Here is a 20,322-nt window from a genome sequence, read left to right on the forward strand (position 1 = left end):
GAGCGTGCGGTTTGCGGGCTGCGGCAAAAAAAATTACGGGCCGGGCGAGTATTCGGGCTCTGTTCTGGTCGGAAAATTGGGACGAGCCCGCATACTCGCCGAAATTTTGCGGGTCTACGCGTTTTGCGGGGTCTGCTAGAATTGCTCTTAGTTGGTTTGCTCTGAACTCCAGCTCTCCTTCCCGTTGTACTTTTCGTGGGGTCTCAAGGCTTCAACGTGGTCTTCATGGCCGATGGCCATGTCGACCGTGGGACGGTCTTCTATCGCTCTCGCAACTTTGCGTCGTGCACGTTTTGTTAGGGGGTGAGGGGGATTCGAGGCTAGGGATCACACGTTTTACCTCACTCACTCTTACAGATGCTTGGCCATTTCTCGTTGCTCGTAGCTTATTTTTCCTAAATCGGACGCCGTGTGACGCGGCAAGGCTGTAGAGGAGGAGGTGCCTCCGGCGATCGCGAAGGTGCCACTAGTCCACTACCTCAGCGGCTCCTCGTTGCGGAGCATCGTGTCGACGAAGTAGAGGACGGCCAGGGAAGCGGCACGGAGGGGGCGGTGCAACGCAACACGTCGGGCGATGTTCATGAAGTCCGACGAAGCCTCTGTAACATCCCAAAAATTTCCAAATTTTGAAATGTTAAGATAAAACTGAGTGCACTGTTATGATTTTTCGGGAAAATCAAAACTGTTTGATTCTTTGTTTAAACCTTTCCGAACCAAGTTATAAAAATTGGATAATCTTTTATCCAATAAAGAAAAACTTGTTTGAAGGTTATTAAAAAATTTCAAAATGGATTTCATTTCTTTTGGACTCTTTTGAAATATATTGAAATCACATTCAAAATTATGGAGTGAGAATAAAACGACTTTCTCAAATATGGAGGATGAATATTTAATAAAAGATTCAGTTTAAATTTGGAGTTCTTTTGAAGTTTTATTTGAATTTGGAATTTAATTGGATATTTTAAAGTCATTTAAATATTTCGAATAAAAATATATTAGAAATGAGAGGAGATAATATGAATTCTCCAGAAATACAATTGGAAATACTTAATTTTCATTTTTCGGGATTTATAAAACCCTAGAAGAATAATTCTGGGGGAAATTAATAAACCCCTATTGCATTAATAAACATAAGTGTACAAAAACTTATTTTATTTGTTGCAGGAAATATTTCGTGTAAAATTTAGATAACAATTAAGAAATAGTGAACATTTTTAATTATTATTTTAGTCTAAAATTCGTTATTAGTTTTATTTTAATCAAAAGAAATTGCAAAAGCCTAGAACCTACTATAACTTACCTACTGGGCCGAGCCCAACTCTCTCTCTCCCGCTGTTTCTTGCTCACGCAGCGCAGCGCCGCAGCCCAGCTAGCACCCAACCGGCCCAAATCCCCTCTCTTTTCTTTTCCCCCTCCTACTGACCACCGGGCCCCACCCAGGGGGCCGTCTCATTCCCCTCGTTCGGGCGCGGGTAGGCCACCTGACGCCACTTAAAATGGGGCCGACGCCTCCCCTCCTCTCCCCGGTTCCTCAGACCCAGTAAAGCGTCCCGGAGCACCCTGCATCTGTTCCGCAACCCCTGCTCTACGTGTTGAACGCCTCCGCTAGAATCGCCATTTATGGTCGAAGCATCTCTCCACCGACGCATCACCTCATCACTAGTGGGCGTGGGCGGTTGCACGCGCGGAGGCGTTGCCCCAAATATATGGTCAGTAAAATAAAACAGACCAAAACAACTCATACATACAACAAACCAAAAGAGCTTGCGGCTCAAAAAAAGAAAAGAAAAAGCACGAATCTTAAAACAAAATCAATGGCCAAAAAACGACTGAGCTAACAGGCGATTTACATATAGGTAAAGTGAAAAAATAAAATCCTGACGTTGATAGCCACATCACCAGCATCCACGTACGGGAGACGGGTCCATTACGCAGTTGAGAAATTATATATCCTCTGTTAGACATTTCTCGGTCTTTGTCCACAAGAGAGGGAATTCACCGCCGAATCTGTTCCTGCTGTAGTGTAAGCCATGCATCCTCCTCTGCATCATCTTCTTCCTCCTGATTCCATGGCCGCCCTTCAACTCGGTGCTTCTCTGTGCGCCCGTCAGCGTGCTCGTCCCCGGCATGGCCCTCGTTCCAAGCAGGACCCTCGTCTCCGACCAAGGCGCGTTTGCCTTGGGCTTCTTTTCCCCTTCCAACGCAACAGGGAAGATGTACGTCGGCATATGGTTCAACGACATCCCGCAGCGCAACCGCACCGTCGTGTGGGTCGCCAACCGCGACGAGCCCATCACAGACGCCTCATCGGCGATGCTCGCTGTGGCCGACGACTCCGGCCTCGTCCTGTCCGAAACCGACGGCCGCCGCGAACTCTGGAAGGCGAACACGGCCACGCTGTGGCAGAGCTTTGAGAACCCGAGCGACGCCATCCTCGCCGGCATGCCGCTCCGGACGAGCCACAGGACGCGCCCGCCGTCACGGGTTGTCTCCTGGAGGGGCCCCGAAGACCCGTCCAGAGGCGCCTTCTCCGTCGGGGCGGACCCTGACTCTCCACTACAGCTCTTCCTCTGGAACGGGTCCGTGCCGCACTGGCGTGCGGCGGTGTGGCATCCAACATGCAACTGCAGGGCGTGAGCCCGCTGATGTACCTGACCATCTCCACGGGCGCCGACGGCGAGACCTACTCGACGTTCGGGCTCTCGGACGGCTCCTCCAAGGTGTGGTACAAGGCGGAGTACTCCGGCGAGGTCGCCTTCTTGAGATGGAACGCCAGCTCCTCGGAATGGACGCCCATCTCACGCTCGCCAGCTTACAAGTGCAATACCTACGGGTACTGCGGTGCCTACGGCTACTGCGACAACACGGACGCCATTCCAACATGCAGGTGCCTCGATGGATTCGGCCCCAGCGATGAAGCAGAGTGGGCCGGCGGCAACTTCTCCCGAGGTTGCCGGCGGAAGGAGGCGCTGCGGTGCGGCGGAGGGGACGGCTTCTTGACCTTGCCGGCCATGAAGGCGCCGGACAGATTCTTGCGTTTGTGGAACAAAAGCTTTGATGACTGCGCGGCAGAGTGCAGCAGCAGCTGCTCATGTGTAGCGTACGCGTATGCCAGTTGGCTTGAAAATTAATCAAAGGCCGTAGCTACTGCCTGCTTCTCTGAGAGAATCTCTCACACTGCTAGCTTAGCTAGCTGCATTCATCCGATTCGATTCGATGAGGTGGAGCTCCGTCGTCGTCAACGAGAGGAACAAAGGGACTTCTTTGTCAGCGAGGCAGGCATCAATCTCTTTCTTGCATGCATGTCCCCACGTACGGGGTGCCGCGCGTAGCACACGCACCGGCCGTATCTGTCCGACACAATGCTCCCGAGCGAGCGCCGGCCACCGCGCAACTTGTTTCTTCCATCGTCGTCCTATTATATTAAATTAAAGATGGATGGATGGATCGACCGTCCGTTCCACGTCGAGAGGGTAAAGATGGAGGAGTCTTTCTCAACGCGCACAAGAAGTTCCATTATTTCTACCTAGCTGACTCACCGGCCGGCGACGAGTGCAACGCTGCCGCTGCCGACACACTCCACCTCGCCGGCCGGCCTCCCGGAAGGCACAGAAAACGGCGGGCGTCCATGCATGCATGTTTGATCACTTGCAGAGGCACAGAAAATAGGTTATTACCATTTTGAAAATGGCATTTTCATCGTATGCTTTCCTCTTCGCCCCTCCAGGCTCATCTCCTCCCATCCCATCGAATTTGGCACCTGCAGAGGCCCCATGGAGGCTCAGGCGCCGTGCACCTCACACTATCTCCAACTTATTAAAGATGGGTTATTTCTTGCTTATTAATTTGTGTGCCATTGCCCCGTGCAGATGGTGATCGGCCATCCTCGTTGTGATCCACTCATCGCGGCGCCGCTCAACGAACAACGCGCAAGAGGAGTTCCCGATCTACCGCAGCGCGAAGCTCGGTCTCCCATCGCTCGCTACTGACGCGCCCGACCCACTCCCTCACCGGTCGGCCTTCCGGAAGGCCCAGAAAACGACGTCCATGCTAAGGGAGGCATCCGTCATCGAGCCGCGGGACGTTACCCTATTCCGGCACGACGAGCCGACCCAAGCTTGGCGGCGTCCGTCTACAACATCCGCTCCGTGCACCACTTTTCCGAGGAGGACGGGTGACGTAGGTAGGTATGTGTATGGTCAACTTGACATGTGCGCCTCGAGGTCAAATTAAAGATCGTTTTTTTTCTTTTTCTTTTTTGATTAACATCAAAAGATTGGATCTTGCTTCAAGTTCGTACGTATATGGTCAACTAAACAAACAGTACTAACACTCACGCGAGCCATGCATCTCCTACGTAGAGTACGTAAGTGCATGGTGTAGCAGCTTTTAATGGATCACCTCAGCTGGATTGCTTGGTTTGGTTTGGCTTCTCACTGCTTGTTAAGTACATGCATGTACGTCCACAAAAAGAGCTCATGCACACCCGTGGACAAAGAAATCCCTGGAGCATGTATGTACGTATACACAATGCAAGTAGTAGCGCGCCCGATCGGAAATACATACCACTACCCATCGATCTCACTAATAAATATTAGAAAATTAAATTCCCCGCAAAATAATTGTATATATAGAAAATTACACAACACAGCATATACGTATGCATGCATGCATGCATGTACGAGAAAAAAAAGATTTATTTGATCCGTTAGTTATATCATCACCAAAGTAAATGTTGCTTGGGTGATCAGTCCCGCCAGGCCGCGCCGTCGTCACAATGAACAACGCGTCGCCGCGAAACCCTAACCTATCTACAGGCCCACACCATGGCAACACCGAGGCACCAGGTTCCCGGCCCTCGTACCGCCGGAGAGGACATTGGAGGAGGGAGGAACCTGTAGGCTCGATGATGGCAGTGGATGTTCAGGAACGACAACTCTAGGTTAGGGTATGCGAGTGTGTGGATTTTGGGGGCCCTCAAATGGTGGCCTATATTTTGAATGGAAAAAGGTCCCATAGTAGGTGGCACAGTTTTGCCCTTCCTCGTACGTGGTGGAGATGGAGGTGATGATACATGCGATGACATCCAATGCATGTAGCCGTTTGCGTACTGCATGTGTATCCTTCTCCTATATTCCCTCCAATCCTACCACTTCATTCTTCCAACGACGGCCATCTCTTCCTCACTCATCAACACATGCCCCTCTCTCTCTCTCTCTCTCTCTCTCTCTCTCTCTCTCTCTCTCTCTCTCTCTCGCGTCCCTCACCTACTTTCCTTCAAGCGCCATCGTCGCCATGGATTCATCACGCTCCACGTTTGATCTGATGTTCGGAGGCCTCGACGTAATGCCCCTCGAATGTTTGATGAGCATGTTAATAGAAAATGGTATAATGACCTCCTTTGTTGGCCTCTCATATTCAAGATCGTGATTCAGGTCGACGCAGGCCCTTGGAACTGTTATATCAGGATCACCCTATGGTTTTATATCCCACTTCTTATTGCGGGTAGTAGAAGTAGCAGACGAAAATCCATTGCTTCTCAACACTTCCCTTTTTCCCGTAACCCTGTTTCTTCGCCCTGAATTGTGCCTACAACTCATAGTTGTAGGAGAATCATTATTGGGATCGACCGAAGATTTAGTAATTGGCTCTTAATTTTGCATGGTACCTTGAGGTTGAGATGATACAAGAGGAACTTTTGCACCTTTGACGAGTTGGGAATTTTTCACATCGATGACCTTGTCATTTTATGCCTTCCTCACAACATGTTTAAAATGCTCTAACATGACACACGCCACCCACGACGGCCCCTCTCCATTGGAAACAACCAAACCAAATAGCTCTAGATTGTTTAAGTCATGTGCTTGGGGGTCTGTAGCTGCTCTTGGAACTCAAATATACACGACATATTTTGAACTGTATCAAATATAAATATGGCTCGTTTGAGGAAAAAAATACCATGATACAAACCCTATAATTGTTTTTAAATTATTGTTGGTCATCATCGTAGTGTTTGCACGATAAGGATCATCGTGTACATCTAAGGCGCATAATAAAAACATCATTTGATAACTAGCATTGCTCACTCATCCTACTAGCCATCATGTTTTAGGATAAGTCATTATTTCATGTGATGAGATGGTTAAAACCTATCGTTTTCATGTGCATTCCCATTGTTAAGCTTGGTTGTGGTATAATTTTCATCTTATTATATTTGCATACAGGTGTGGTTGATTGGGCGACATGAGGCCGTTCACTTAGTTGGGTAGTCGGGTTGTTACCGACAATGAGAAAGAGCTCATGACCAATCTCCATCCTCCCCCCCCCCCCCCCCCGGCACGCGCGCGCACACACACAGATGGATCTTTAACCGAGGTAAACTATAGAAATTCGGATATAGATGCTTTTATCATTGATTAAATTGCGGTTGAAGTAAAAAAATTCCCATATAAGATGTTCATGTTACCCAGGAAACCAACGGTGGATCTGCAAAAACTACTCTTTCGTACCACTACTAACTCAGAGACTAACTCTAGATACATGTTTTGCACACGTATCGGATTTCCTTAATCTACCATGTAGATACAAAATATCATATGAACACGGGCAACGCAGTTATGATAATTTCATCCGCTAAAAGCTTGTATGTCCTCAAAAAGAGCCCCTCCCCCATGATTTGTCTTCTCGTCAAAAGCATTTCCCATGCCGTCCGAATATTTAGCGCTCAGATCAACAAAGCGGTGACACTCCAAAAATTTGGCGCTTGGGTCAACAAAGAGACGGAACCCGCTCAATTTCTGTTCTGACGCGTCTTTCCCGCTGAAACGAAAATATTGGCGCTCAATCAGAGAGGTGGCGCTGCCCGAAATATTTGGCGGCGGGAGAGTTCAAACGAAAGGAGAAGAGAGGAAAGAAACCTAACCCCATCCCCGACCCACTCTTTCCCATCCATTCCCCCTCTCCCGCGATTCACTCGCCTCCCTCCCCCCAACGCCGCCGCCCCCACCCACCGGCGACCTCGCTCCCCGGGATCCGCCCTCTCGCCCACCGCCGGCCGCCGGGGAGAACCCCCCCCCCCCCCCCCCCCCCCCCCCCCCCCCCCCGCCTTCTCTGCGTTCCCTACGCCCCAATCGAGCAGCAGGCCAGGCGGCGGCCAGATCCGCGCCGTCCTCCAGGGCTCCGAGCTACGCCGCGACGGACGTGCTCGAGGTCCCCAATCCTGCCGCTCCGGAAAAAGGAGGAGGTGGCGGCCACCGCTTCCTTTCCCGCGCGACGAGGCGGCTCTCCCCAACCCCTGCGGCGTCTTCCCCACCCCCTCCTTGATTTTAGGTCCTTTTTTCCTCTCTCTCCGCTGGATTGCTTCACCATGTATGCATGTGTGGATGCGTTCCTTGTTCGATTGCTTCCTGCCTCACCCGTGGATGTGGATGAATAATCCTCTTTGTTGTTGTGTTTGTGTGGCAGAAATCTCCCCTGCATCATCATCTCGCCCAGCACCGGCTGGCTCACCAAGCTGCAGAGACTGCCGCACGCCTCCCCAAGCTTCCTCCCCTACTGCTGGAGCTGACCCGACCGGACCGGAGCGGAGACCTTTTCTTCCTCCCTCCTCGGTAAGCCCTGACCCGCCCTCCTGCTACGCGCCCCGAGTCGATCCGATCCAGGTCTCCGTTCTAGTCCAATTGCGGCCAAGAATCTCTTTTATTGATTCATGAGCGTACCCTTATTTCCTGTGGATTTGGATGGGTTGGTGAGTGAATGGACGCAATGACTATCCTTTCTTTTCCTATGAACCGTACTGCAGTTTGCTTCTTCTCCATAGATGAGTGGATTTTATTATTCTACTAGTCTCTTGTTCCGTTGGCAAAAAAGGGCGTAGTAGTCACCAGTTCCTGCTCTATGCTGATGCGACTGGTTGATTGTCTCATGTTTACATATTTACCTATGAGTCTTGTTCGTCTTTTTGATGTTCTCATGTCTACGTAGTTCCATTTTAATTTTTCAGAGCTACTTCCTCCACCCCACAATATATGACATTTTTGCAAGCTAAAACAACTTGCAAAAACATCTTATATTATGGGACAGAGGTAGTATGAAACAACCTCCATCGGCCTCAAATCCCTTGTTTCCTCTTTCAGATCACTGCATGAGACCAACCTACATGTCCAGATCTACAAGAACAGCCTATTTCAGAGCAGAGATCAATTACTGCTTCGAGCTCAGACCAATGTACGTATGCCACCAGTATACCATCTAGCTGATACTTGTTTGTTGGATTTTGCTTGCTTGGTGGTAGATTGATTTATTGGACTGCTGAAACAAAAAGTCGGTGTTTTGGTTCTGAATCTGTTCTTCGGTTTCCTCAGAGCCAACTACCTGCAAGGAGGCCTCCTGACCCACCCCGCTGGTGGCGGCTTCTTCGTCGATTGGTAAGTCACTCAGTTCATCTCCCCTACTTTCTCTTTGTTTACTAATAAGGGTTGAGGTTTGCGACCATGCAAGTTTCACACTTGGGATTGAACTTTCTGTCAATGCCGAGTATTCAACATTTACCCCCCAAACAAGTAGAATATTTTGTGCTTGACTTCTGAACAACTAATCGTCGTCTACCAACTGAGCGCCATGATTTTTAAGAAATAAAAACAATAGATATGCCTAAAAAATGAATATTTACATAACTCAACCCATGTCGTTATTTCGTCAAGGGTATCTGCAAGTGTAACTGTTTGGTCAAGTGAAAAACAATGTGGTATATCGTATACTGGCAGCACTTGGTTAAATACATACATCTCTCTGATTCACTTCATGTCAAGCTCAAGCTTGACTTGAATCTAGACGAGCGGAGGTCAAGTAACTGGTCGGTCTGGAGCTTTTTGTGATGATGCTAGTTGAACGGTTTAGTTTTGTATATCACACACAAGATTATGCTCGTTATTGGTTGCATTACAAGCAGTTGTTTTAAGTTGCTGCCAGTACATCTATAGTGTCAGCCTCATCATGCTGTTTACTGAGTTTCTTCAATTCTGCAATTAAGTGCCACCATAGTTTGTTTTCGGCACGCTTAAGCTGTCTCTACCTGCTTGTTTGCTATATATGTATATGCAATTTACTCTTCATATTTGAGGTCATTCTGTTACCTAACTTGTTATTTCTTCAGGCTTTCTATCAAGTTGCAATCCTCCTTAATCTAGTGCTCAACATTGTTGCAGTATATCTCCTTAGCTCGGCTGCATCATCTCGCACAGCATCGCCAGGATCACCAAGTTGCAGAGGCTGTAACATTTCCTCTTTTCTGAGCTCATGCACAAGTGGCCGCCGTGTGGCATGCGCGGGTGAAAACATCTCTGCTCGACGCCTTCATCCGGCATAGGTACCCCAATGTCTCCTTTTCTCTGCCCCTCTAATGCTCAATGTGCCCATGCCATTGAGTTGAGTTAATTTTTGTGTGCATGGATGAGTGAATTTCTGAATTCCGAACAGCTTCATCGTTGTTCTTTAGTGCATGGATTAATTTCTGAATGGATCATCGTTGATTTGCTTTAGTTGGTGACGGCATGGGCGTCGCGTACCAAAATAAAATCATCTCCTTTCGTGCGTCTTGTCCAGGCCTTTTTTTCCTGTTGGCTGATGCATTGCTTGGCTATACTGCATATGTATGTAAGGGAGATGGAGAAAGATGGGAGTAGTAGGACTCTTAGGAAGACATTGGCTTTTAGAAATCCTTCCTGGTATTGGCAGGAAAATAATAATAATCACTGTCCATCTTTATGCTAAACACAGATTGGAGATATAAATGGTTAGATATGTGTCCATCTATGTGCTTTGTTTGCTCTTAATGTTCTTCTATCGGTGAATCAATTAAATACTCGTGCTTGCAGCATAGCAACATTTGTGGTATTCTTTTTGCACATAGATGGACAATTGGTGTTAGTGAACGCTCTGCATAGATGGACACAGATTGTAAATATGCACATAGATGGTCTTTTAGAAATCCTGGTATAGGAGGAGAGGACGACTCGCCAAAGCACACAAGTTATTTGTGTTTGGATAGTCAATAACTTATATGCTACTATTATACTGTTATTTGGCATTTATTCGTGTTCTGTGAACATTGGATTGGCTCCACATTTACCCGGAGTCAAAATTATACTCTTGTTCATATTGGAGCCTTTAATCATGATATAGTGACTCTCTCTCTCTAGTCATGTTACTGGTAACAGGTTTATTTATGTGGGTTATCGATCTAGATTATTTGGGTTCATGATGTACTTATTGTTCCTTTTTCCTATAGCATGGCTATGTGTTGATTAATCTCAAATAATGTTATGTTATCATTTTGTGTTGTGTCCATTCGATAGATACCTGACTTGGATGTTTGAATATTACAGGATAGCTTAGGTAAATAAAAAACCTGGAAGTCATGGTTGTTACATGCTGGGGGACCTTGATATGCCCAAGGGCCATGTGGATTCGGTTGTCAAGCGCAAGGGGCTCGACAGTGAGACCATCCAGCATTCTGTACACGGTGTGATGATTCGGGCTCCCATGCCTGCCTCGTTGGCTACAACAACTTAGGTGAATCCCTGGTTTCTCCTTCTCTATATGCTCTGGGAACTAGCTTTCAATACTGCTATGCTCTGGCCATTGAGCCAATAAACAATTGTTACTGTGGTCTACAGTGCTTGTAGTCTGTCGTGGTGGTCAGTGGCCAGGTTGTTACTGTTGACATGTTCAGGATTTTGCAACACACTTCTGTTTCTATAAACCTAGTTTTTCTCAGTTTTAGCAAAACCACTTGTTCATTTGGAAGTGGTGTTTTAGGGTAGTTTTGACTGGCAGCGCCTACCTCATCTACATTCAAGGAGCTGACTTGAGTGTGAAAATGGCTGCCCAAATCACGTGGCCATGTCATGAAAGTCTAGTCTTCTCCTAGATGCTAGGATGTTTAGCAGCATGACTATTAATCTCAAATAATGTTATGCTATCATTTTGTGTTGTGTCCATTCGAGAGATACCTGACTTGGATGTTTGAATATTACAGGACATCTTAGATAAAGATAAAAACTGGAAGTCATGGTTATTACATACTAGGGGATCTTGATATGCCCAAAGGACACGTTGATTTGATAGCTGAGACCATCCAGCAGTCTGTACGCGGGGTTGATGATTTGGGCTCCCATGACTGTCTGCTTGGCTACAATAACTTGGTGAGTCCCTAGTTTCTCCTTCAATCTTTGTCTACTCTGGGAGCTAGTTTTCGAGGCTCTGCTCTGGCCACTGAGCCAATGATATGGTGCTTGTGGTCTGTATTGGTGGTTAGTGGCCATGCTGTTACTGTTGACACATTCCGGCTTTGGCAACACATTTTAGTAATCCAAAACCTCAGTTTTTGCAATGCCTGGGCAATAAATGCTTATGTTTCTATATATCTTTTTTTTTGAGTTTTAACAAATCCAATGATGCGATTGGCAAGTGTTTTTAGGTAATTTTGACTAGCAGCACCTAACTCAGCTACACTCAAGGAGCTGACCTGCATGTGAAAACGGCCGCCCAATTAAAGTGGCCATGGCATGCCGCACAAGCCTTGTCCTAGATGCTAGGATCTTTAGCAGCCTAGAGGCTAGAATTACCTCTTGCACCACCACCACCACCACCACCAACAACAACAAAGTCTTTAGTCCCAAACAAGTTGGGGTAGGCTAGAGGTGAAACCCATAAGATCTTGCGACTAACTCTTAACACTTCTATTCTATCACTTAAAAAGTTGAAATGAAAGTTAATAAATTTGAGGATATCGTTGATTTATAGCTGGTTGGTTAATCACAAATGGAAAAGCACTTGGATGATTTTAACCAGTAGCCCCTGCATTCCTTTCCTTGAAACAAACTTTGCTAAACTTGATGCATGTCATAGTTAAAGAGCACTTGGATGATTTTCCTAGTTATGACTTTACTCCTGAAAGACCTTATACACTGAATGCCCTTGGACAAGTTAAATCCCTTGAAATGTTACGTGATCTAACAGTGGCCCTTAGCTCCTTAACTTTTGATGTTCCATCCTCTACTCTTTGGCTGGAATAGTTCTCTTGGGGGTCTTTTATGTCCTTTGCTTTGTAGGTCTGCATTGTAGATGGTGTATTTTTTGGATGAACAAAGTTATATTAAAAGCTCTAATCTTTCCTGCTTTCATCTAATTGCTTAGTGATATGCTGTCAGTAGTTAAGGCTAGTTTGACTAAAATGTCACAAACTGTAAAACTGGTACAGAAGCCATACACATTGGTTCATTTGGAAGTTTGCCATCACTTTGCTATGGCTATCATATGTCAAGGACTACTAATGGTAGAGGCTGAGCTCCTATTATACAGTGAAAGATGCCAATTTTCAAAAGAATAATGAGGCCTGCCACCTGCTTTACTTTTCAGTGGATATGAAGCTGGAGTTTACAATCCATAATATAATCATGATGAATTTTTTTACCTTTTTTTGTTTCTCTTTTCCATACTGACTTATACACTTTAATGTAATTATGCAGCCACTGGTTTCGCTAAAGCGAGCCACTGAATTGGGCCAGTGGACATGGTGTGATGATCTGGTCTCCGATGAGTGTCTCCTTGGCTATATCTACTTAGGTCGAGTCCCTGGTTTCTCCTTCCTCCTTTGTCTGCTTTAGGAACTAGCTTTCGAGACTTCTCTACTCTGGCTATCGAGCTGATGATATCGTGCTTGTGGTCTGTGGCCGATGTTGTTGCTGTTTACACATTCAGGCTTCGGCAGCACTGTTTTATGAAAACCGTAGTAATCCAAAACCTCAGTTTTAGCAAAACCATTGATGCGTTTGTTTTAGTTAGTTTTGACTGATAACATCTAACTCACATATTTTGCCCTTGTATGTTTAATTGGGTATCTCTGGTGACAGCCATCGAGCTGATGATTTATCATTGTGATCATCTTTCTTGTCAATGAAATTCGTCTCTTGTGATCTTGTGCTGGTTAGGCCTTTTTCAGCTGCATGCTACCGCTGCTACAGGGCTTGGTGATGGTCCATGCTCTGTTTGGTAGGATCTCTGTGCTAGGCTTTTGACTGTTGCTATCAAGTAGAACAAAATGCTTGCATACTGCGCAGTGTGGTGCGTTTTTGGGTAAATACTTGCATGCCACTCTTTTCATATTTTGTAGCATTTCGATAGAACAGGTGCTACCATTTTCTTGGAGTCAATCATATTAATGCGATGTGCTATAGTGTCAGCAGAAATTCTCTAGTGTTATCTGTCCAGTGTTAGCCGTAAATCACGTGTAATTGTGTGGCAAAGGTGAAACTGATAAGGAAAGAAAATATTATTCAGTGCAACAGCTGGTGTTTACAATCCATGATATAACCATGATGACAAAAATATACTACCTCTGTAACTTTTGACACTGTTTTTCCCATTTCTCTTTACCATACCGACTTATACACTGTAATGTAATTATGCAGCCACCAGTTGTGCCATAGCGAGCCATTGAATTGGGCCAGTGGACAGAGGGGCGTAGCGTATTGACGTGTCCGGTGTCAGCGTGGACCAGCTGGGACGTGAAAAACATGGACCTCGACCATCTGGCGGTATGTACATGGTGTGATGATCTGGGCTCCCATGACTGCCTCCTTGGCTGCAAATACTTAGGTAGAGTCCCTGGTTTCTCCTTCCTTCTCTGTATGCTCTGGGAACTAGCTTTGAAAACTATGCTATGCTGTGGCCATCGAGCCAATAAACAATTGTTACCGTGGTCTCTAGTGCTTGTGGTTTGTGGTGGTGGTCAGTTGCCATGTCGTTACTGTTTACATGTTCAGGCTTTTGCAGCACACTTCTGTTTCCTTGAACCTAGTTTTTCTCAGTTTTAGCAAAACCACCGGCGCGTTTGGAAGTGGTGTTTTAGGGTAGTTTTGACTGGTAGCGCATACCTCAGCTACATTCAAGGAGCTGACCTGCGTGTGAAAATTGCTGCCAATTCATGTGGCCACGTCATGAAAGTCTAGTCTTCTCCTAGATTCTAGGATGTTTAGCAGCATGGCTATGGGTTGATTAATCTCAATTCTCAAATAATGTTATGCTATCATTTTGTGTTGTGTCCATTCGAGAGATACCTGACTTGGATGTTTGAATATTACAGGAGAGCTTAGGTAAAGAAAAAAAACCCTGAAAGTCTTGGTTATTACATGCTAGGGGACCTTGATATGCCCAAGGGCCATGTGAATTTGGTATCTAAGACCATCCAGCAGTCCGTACACAGGTGTGATGATCTGGGGCTCCCATGACTGGCTACAATAACTTAGTTGAATCTGTGGTTTCTCCTTCCTTCTGTCTGCTCTGGGAACTAGTTTTCAAGACTATGCTCTGCTCTGGCCATCGAGCCAATGATATAGTGCTTGTGGTCTGTAGTGGTGGTTAGTGGCCATGTTGTTACTGTTGACATGTTCAGGCTTTAGCAGCAGATTTATTTATTCAAAACTTTAGTAACCCAAAACCTCAGTATTGCAATGCCTGGGCAATAAGTACTTATGTTTCTATATACCATAGTTTTTGTTAGTTTTTTAGCAAATCCAACGATGTGTTTTGTCAAGTACTGTTCTTGGGTAGTTTTGACTAGCAGCACCTAACTCAGCTACACTCAAGGAGCTGACCTGCATGTGAAAACGGCCGCCCAATTAAAGCGACCATGCCATGCTGCCCAAGTCTTCTCGTATATGCTAGGATCTTTAGCAGCCTAGAGACTAGAATTACCTCTTGTAGCGGCATGCTAAAAGTTAACACTTCTATTCTATCACTTAAAAGTTGAAAATAAAGTTAAAGTTTGATAATATCGTGGATTTATAGCTGGTTGGTTAATTACTAATGGAAAAGCACTTGGATGATCTTAATTAACCAGTAGCCCTGCATTCCTTTATTTGAAACAAACTTTGCTAAACGTGATGCATGCCATAGTTAAAGAGCACTTGGATGATTTTCCTGGTTATGACTTTACTCTTGAAAGACCTTATACACCGAATGCCCTTGGACAAGTTTAATCCTCTAATATTTCCTGCATTCATCTGATACATTGCTTAGTGATATACTGTTACAAACTGTTGCAAAAGCCATACACATAGGTTCATTTAGAAGTTTGCCATCAATTTGCTATGGCTGTCATATATCAGGGATTACTAATGGTAGAGTCTGAGCTCCAATTATACACTGAAAGCTGTAAATTTTCAAGAGAATAATGAGGCCTGCCACCTGCTTTCCTGTTCAGTGCATATGTGGCTGGAGTACAATCCATAATATAACCATGATGAAAAAAATATACCTTTTTCCATTTCTCTTTACCATGCCGACTTATAACACTACGATGTAATTATGCAGGAAGTGGTTGCGGCAGAGCGAGCCACTGAATTGGGCTAGTGGACAGAGAGACGTGTCGACATCTCCAGGGTCAGCTGAGACGTGAGCAGCATGGGCATTGAGCCATCCAGCAGTCCGGACATGGTGTGATGATCTGGGTTCCCATGACTGTCTCCTTCGCTACAACTACTTAGGTAGAGTCCCTGGTTTCTCCCTCCTCCTTTGTCTGCTTTGGGAAATAGCTTTCAAGACTGCTCTGCTCTGGCCATTGAGCTGATGATGTAGGGGTTGTTTGGATCAGTGCCCTGAGACGCCCTGCCAAAATTTTGGCCGTTGACCCAGCTTGGGCGCTGATTTGGACGGAGGCCAAAAAATTTGTGTGCCCGCACCCTCACAGCAGCCTTAGTTCAATTCGTAGCCAACTTTTTGGCTGGGCGTGGGCGCTCAAATCCTGCGCCAATTATTTGGCAAGCCTGTGATTGGCAAGGCAGACACAGGCGCAAACCAAACAGCCTCGTAATGCTTGTGGTCTATGGCCGATGTTGTTAGTATTGACACATTCAGGCTTTGGTCGCAGTGTTTTGTCAAAACCGAAGTAATCACCGATGCGTTTAAGGGTAGTTTTGACTGGCAACACCTAACTCACATATTTTAGTCTTATATGTTTAATTGGGCCTCTGGCGTCAGCCATCGAGCCGATGATTTAGAATTTTGTGATAATCTTTCTTGTCAATGGAATTCGTCTCTTGTGATTCTGTGCTGGTTGGGCCCCTTTTCAACTGCATGCTACTGTTGCTAGAGGGTTTGGTGATGGTCCATCCTCTGTTTGGTAGGATCTATGTGCTAGGCTTTTGACTGTTAATGGCTATCAAACAGAACAAAATGCTTGGATGCCACACTTTTCATATTTTGTAGCATTTCAATAGAACATGTGCTACCACTTTCTTGGAGTCAAACCATATTAATGCGATGTGCTATAGTGTCAGCAGAAATTCTCAGTGTCATCTGTCCAGTGTTAGCTATAAATCATGTGTATTTGTATGGAAAAGGGAAACTGATAAGGAAAAAAACTATTCAGTGCTGTAGCTGGAGTTTACAATCCATGATATAACCATGATGATGCAAATATACTACCTCTGTAACTTAATATAAGACGTTTTTTGACATTGTTTTTTCCATTTCTCTTTACCATACTGACTTGTATACACTGTAATGTAATTATGCAGCCACATGATGTGCCATAGTGAGCCACTGAATTGGGCCAGTGGACAGAGAGACGTATCGACCTGGGACGTGAACAGCATGGACCTTGAGACCATCCAGCTGTATGAACATGGTGTGATGATCTAGGCTCCCATGACTGCCTCCTTGGCTATAACTACTTAGGTAGAGTCCCTGGTTTCTTCTTCCTCCTTTTCTTCTATGGAAACTAGCTTTCAAGATAGCTCTGCTCCGGCCATCGAGATGGTGATACTAGCTTGTGGTCTGGCCGTGGCCAATGATGTTGTTACTGTTGACATGTTCAGGCTTTGGCAGCATAGTTTTTTTCGAAACCGTAGCAATCCAAAGCCACCGATGCGTTTGGCAAGTGCTGTTTTAGGATAGTTGACTGGTGACACCTAACTCGCATATTTTGGCATTATATGTTTAATTGGTCACCTGTGTTGCCAACATTTGCAACGTTTTGATCAGTAGGGCGCAATGGATCATGCTAGTGTGTTCCTTATTTTCTGTTCACATATGTCTGTTTCTTCAGCAGTATCATGTCTGTTGGTTTTTGAATTCGTCCGGGGGTGCGATGCGCTAACAGTGAATTACACCAATGCCTGGAAGCAAAGGAGATATACTCAGCATATCATGTTTTTCAAGAAATAAACGATTTATCTAATAATGCACCAGATAATGCTGACATAGATAGCCAGTTGAAGATGAGCAGGTGCTCACTGTGTCATGGAGACAGTAATGGAAATTAACACTGAACTCCTTGAGGAAAAATAATAATACATGATTTATAGATTGATTTTTTCAGAGAATTCCTGAAATTCTTGGCTAATTTTGATTGTGATATTTTCTGAAGTAGGCAAATGGTAATTGTTCAAGTTTAGTCTGGAATATTGCTCTTTGGTTTGCCATCCACATAGCTCTCATCTGTGAGAGATGCTTTTGTGATAATGGTTATAGGAAATAGTCTGTCCTTGTGCTGTTTGCTCAGTCAGTTAAACAGTGTCATGTTACCTCTTAATTTTTTTGTTTGCATAACTAAGTTGTTCGTCACTGGTACAATAGTTTTGTGATCAATATTATGCTACTGTTTTTTATCCTGTAGTAGTGTAGGTTTCGTGATAGTTCTTACCAAGACACCCAAAAATAATGAGGTGCATTTGTACCTGTGATGCTCTAGTTTGAGTCCATACTTTTTTTGTACCAAGTGTAAGAATTCCAAAATATTAATTTGTTGCGCCTTCGATGAATAGTATCAGAATGATGTTCTTCATGTTAGTAAGTATTTAGCAATGTGGCATGTGCTAGAACAATGCAGTTTGGCATTGTCAGCACACAATAGTTATAGCATCAAGCAATGTGGTCTCTTGCATGCAAATGTTCTCTTTTGGATGACAAATCCAGATGTGTGGGTGCTTGATTGGGGCCTACAGCAATGTGAATTCTTGATATGTGATTCCAACATTTGTGCTTCTTGTGATGGCCTTATGATAACCAGCGTCGCCGTTATAGTGGATTTAGCATTGAATTTCTAATTTTGTGATTATTTTATCTGATAGTGATATGATTTTCTGATTACCAGGGTTCTTGTACGGGTGGAACACACGACTTGTCAATGGGCATCTAGCAGCAGTTCTCTCCCTATGTGATGTCAGTGAGTTCACCGCGCCGCATATGCCTCTCCTTAGACTGTGGTTCAGGTAACTACTTGCTCTCCCTGCTCTATCCCATTCTCTGTGGTGCCTGTCCATTTTGTCGAGTCCGTGTTGTGATCATGGGCTCATGACCTTCGAATCATGGTAATTTCTAGGGTAGGGTTTGGCTTGTGGGAAGGTCATCTACCATTTTGTCAAACTGTGCAATGTGATGCTGTTCTGGCGAGTGCTTGATGGGTGCTAGCTGTTAGCTCGTTTTGTATCCAAGTGCTATCTCTTTGAAACCCAAGGTACTGCTTCTCTTTAGGAGAGAGATGCATGCTTTTTGGAATTCGGAAAATCATGATTTGTCATGGAATGGAATTAATTTCTGAGTTTCAAATAGTGTGGTGTTTGTTTTCTGAATCCCTACCAGAATACATTAGGATATAACTTTTGAACATGTTGCTTGACTGAAAAAAAAATCATGCCCAGTTGTAGGCAGGTCTGCTCTTTTTACGTTTTTCCTTTCTACATCCTGCAATTTCTATGGAGTAGTTCTGATGAGAACAGGATAATTTACCTAATCTTTGGGATAGTGTGTTTATTTTCAGATTTGTGCTGCGCGCGCAGTGAAGATAGTAGTAGAAAATCATGGGGTTTACTAGATTTACAAGTAATTTGTTGCACTTGACTTCTTTTACATATTTCCTCCGGACATTCTAGGATTTGTGATGTTATTGACCTGTGACATGTGTTGTGCTCCAGAATACACTATTATTGATCTTGTTCTCTCTCGCTCTTTGCCCAGGATGGTGAGGATGGTGAGAAGAAATCTGTGCTGGACATGGTGCACCCACAGTCATCGTTTAAGGTTTTTTTTATCCTCCGGAGGGCAAAGTGGGGCGAGAAGACAGATAGATGGAGCTTCGCGGTCTATTGGAAGTCTGGTAGTTTGCATTGCATTTCGGTTATCTGTGCAGGGTTGCTGCTGCATGTGAATGTGATGTTGTTCCGCATGGGTACTTGTTTTGCTAGGTGCTCATTTTGTATTGAACCGTTGTCTCTCTGAAAAGCAATGTCTCTCCTTCTCTATAGGAGACGAGAGGTGCATTTCAGGGTTCGCAAAATCATGATTTGTTGTCGATGATCTGTTGGAACGAGTTTCAAACAGTGTGATGTTTGTTTTCTGAATCCAAACCAGAATATAGTTGTATGTTGTAATTTTTGAACATGTTTTTGACTTGGTAATCATTCTCAGAGGTGTAGGTTTTGCTTTTACCCAATGTATGAACTGATGGGTCATCTTGTCGTTTTTGCTTTCTGAATACAGAAGAGCTAATCATCATGGTGGTGGTCAAATAAAAGTTCATCTTGCTTCAGTTGCCACTGTAGTAATAGGGACGCAGAAAAAGGCTGCTGTGGCGATTTTCAAATCCACGTACTGGTAGCAGCATTACTTTGCTAAATCAAGTCTTGGTGATGCTATGGTCTTTTGTTGAAATCTTCAGTTGCATTGTCATCTATTTGCTAGGAAAGAAGGAAACAAAACCCCCCAAAATGATTTATATTTCTCTGAAAAATAATAACCCAAAATGAACAAATTTAGTACAATCATATTATCTTGAATTTTATGAATATTGAAAAAGTAAGACTTGAATTAGAGCTAAACTGGGAGAGATATCACTGTTTATTTTTGTTGGATATATGAAGGGCAAAAGGAGAGAGGTGTCGCTACCTGGACAAAAATATAAATAAAGATAGTATTTACTTTTTTGTTAATGCTAAGTAAAAATAAATGCCTTCCAATTGAAGATCATAATCGATCGACAAGATATACAATAAGACTATATTGTGCTGCCGGATACGGCCAACTCAAAGCGCCATGCCCTTCAGAACATACTGTATGTGCTACCTATGCTGCATGACGTCCTTACACAGGGTGCTCACTCAGATACTCTGTGCATGTTTGTATCCAACTTTAGTCCCACCTCGCCTCTTGGCAAGGCTTCACACCACCTTATAAGGGGAGACCACTTACCACTCCTAGATCAGTGAAGTTGGCAGAAGAAATGCTACACGTACACACAAAAATATAATAGCGCGTGCGCTT

General features: G+C 44.7%; 1 protein-coding gene and 1 long non-coding RNA gene across 6 annotated transcripts; both read left to right on the plus strand.

Moving 5' to 3' along the window:
- The first annotated feature begins 1,253 nt into the window (after window positions 1-1,253).
- Window positions 1,254-3,131, plus strand: LOC109736930 (G-type lectin S-receptor-like serine/threonine-protein kinase At1g11303). The gene is made up of 2 exons (XM_073495900.1): window positions 1,254-2,484; window positions 2,631-3,131. The coding sequence occupies exons 1-2, from the start codon at window positions 2,128-2,130 to the stop codon at window positions 3,129-3,131; spliced, it is 858 nt and encodes a 285-aa protein (XP_073352001.1). The 5' UTR covers window positions 1,254-2,127.
- Window positions 3,132-6,896: 3,765 nt separating this feature from the next.
- On the plus strand, window positions 6,897-19,490 carry LOC109736929 (uncharacterized). Of its 5 annotated transcripts, XR_005772027.3 has the most exons (16): window positions 6,897-7,329; window positions 7,465-7,610; window positions 8,136-8,226; window positions 8,364-8,426; window positions 9,207-9,367; window positions 10,386-10,572; window positions 11,039-11,204; window positions 12,531-12,627; window positions 13,473-13,659; window positions 14,147-14,266; window positions 15,376-15,548; window positions 16,581-16,740; window positions 18,158-18,275; window positions 18,386-18,520; window positions 18,824-18,885; window positions 19,021-19,490. It is a non-coding gene; the product is annotated as an uncharacterized lncRNA (long non-coding RNA). The 5 variants fall into 5 exon arrangements; XR_005772026.3 differs by lacking the exon at window positions 18,824-18,885; XR_006671766.2 differs by lacking the exon at window positions 18,386-18,520.
- The last annotated feature ends 832 nt before the right edge of the window (window positions 19,491-20,322 follow it).

Source organism: Aegilops tauschii, chromosome 3, assembly GCF_002575655.3.
Source record: "Aegilops tauschii subsp. strangulata cultivar AL8/78 chromosome 3, Aet v6.0, whole genome shotgun sequence".
Classification (NCBI taxonomy): Eukaryota; Viridiplantae; Streptophyta; class Magnoliopsida; order Poales; family Poaceae; genus Aegilops; species Aegilops tauschii.

Coding starts and splice junctions, on each gene's coding strand:
- LOC109736930 (XM_073495900.1), top strand. CDS start 2,128: ATGGCCCTCGTTCCAAGCAGGACCCTCGTCTCCGACCAAGGCGCGTTT. Junction 2,485..2,630: donor GGACGCGCCCGCCGTCACGG/GTTGTCTCCTGG, acceptor ATGCAACTGCAG/GGCGTGAGCCCGCTGATGTA.